The following is a 1,729-nucleotide window of genomic DNA, read 5'->3' as shown; positions in this document are numbered from 1 at the left end:
CTATTTTTATTGCATATAATTTAAGGTGTACAATTGTTTTGATACATGTGTGTATTGTGTAAAGATTATTACATTCAACCAAATTATCTCATCAAGCTCCTAGTTAGCTTTTTATTTCTTTTGTGTCACCTTTAAAAAATCTACTCTCAGAACAAATTTTCAAACGCAATGTAATATTAATTGTAAGTCTCATGCTATACATTAGATTTCTAGACTTATTTATCCTAACTGCAAGTTTATATTCTTTTAAAATATTGGGGTATGTATATAACATAATATATAATTAATATGTTTATATATGCATACAATAGAAAAAAATCCAGCTTTACAAAACAAAGAGATACTACCATACTGCTATTTGTGACATGATGACGGAACCTAAATGACATTATGCTAAATGCAATAAGCCAGATATAGAAAAAATTTTAATTACATTTCTTTATTAGCTTAATTGATTTCTTGTTTCTTCACATAGCTAAAATAGAACATATCCTTATAGAAGAGTATGAAGCATAGAAGAGTATGAAAAATACCACAGCATTAACAGAATTTATTCTTCTTGGACTGACAAATGACCCACAGTGGCAGGTTGTGCTTTTCATATTTCTCCTTGTTACCTACCTGCTAAGTGTGACCGGGAACTTAATCATTATCACCCTCACCCTTGCAGATCACAATCTGCAGACTCCCATGTATTTCTTCCTTCGGAACTTCTCACTCCTAGAAATATCATTCACATCTGTCTGCATTCCCAGGTTCCTTGTCACCATTGTGACAGGAGACAAAACCATTTCCTATAATGGTTGTATAGCTCAGCTATTTTTTTTCATCTTTTTGGGAGTGACAGAATTTTACCTTCTGGCTGCCATGTCCTTTGATCGTTATGTGGCCATCTGCAGACCTCTTCATTATACAACCATCATGAGCAGGAGAGTCTGTTTCCTTCTTGTGTTTAGCTCATGGCTTGCAGGATTCCTGATTATCTTTCCACCAATCATCCTTCTGCTGCAGTTGAATTTCTGTGCCTCCAATATAATCGATCATTTTATCTGTGACTCTTCCCCGATTTTGCAGCTTTCTTGCACAAACACACACTTTCTAGAACTCATGGCATTTTTTTTAGCTGTGATAACACTCATGGTCACTTTGACTTTAGTTACTCTCTCCTACACAAATATCATCCAGGCAATTCTGAAAATTCCTTCTACGAATCAAAGGAAAAAAGCCTTTTCCACTTGCTCTTCCCACATGATAGTTGTCTCCCTCTCTTATGGTAGCTGCATCTTTATGTACATTAAGCCTTCTGCTAGGGATAGGGTGACTTTAAACAAAGGAGTGGCAGTGCTCAACACCTCAGTGGCACCTCTCTTGAACCCCTTCATATACACACTGAGGAACCAGCAAGTTCAGCAAGCCTTCAAGAGCATAATCCAGAGGATGGCCTTCTCTTCAAATAAATGAAAATAATTATGTGAAAATGAATGTGTGCTAATGTAAAGAATGTTAGAAATAAAATTAGATGTATCACTCTAGCTCTAATTTGGGGTTTTACATGTAAGGTGATGGGAAGTCACCATCACATTCTACAAAGTAAAATGATGAACTAACTGAAAGTGCAGCATCTGCTCTTAGATATGTAAGAAAAGTAAAGTTACAGGCCAAACCAGTGCCCTGAAATCAGGGAGACACACAGAAAAATAAAGACAGTCACAGCACACCAAAAAGTCAC

The 1,729-nt window shown here is 35.9% G+C and overlaps 1 protein-coding gene across 1 annotated transcript; it reads left to right on the top strand.

The window, feature by feature from the left end:
• The first annotated feature begins 522 nt into the window (after positions 1-522).
• LOC104870713 (olfactory receptor 6C75) lies at positions 523-1,461 on the top strand. Its single transcript, XM_010636474.1, has one exon. It carries the CDS (start codon positions 523-525, stop codon positions 1,459-1,461), a length of 939 nt encoding a protein of 312 aa, XP_010634776.1.
• The last annotated feature ends 268 nt before the right edge of the window (positions 1,462-1,729 follow it).

This window comes from Fukomys damarensis, unplaced genomic scaffold (assembly GCF_012274545.1).
Source record: "Fukomys damarensis isolate Sample0158 unplaced genomic scaffold, DMR_v1.0_HiC HiC_scaffold_51790, whole genome shotgun sequence".
Taxonomy (NCBI): domain Eukaryota; kingdom Metazoa; phylum Chordata; class Mammalia; order Rodentia; family Bathyergidae; genus Fukomys; species Fukomys damarensis.
This window is presented reverse-complemented; position numbering and strand designations above follow the sequence as displayed.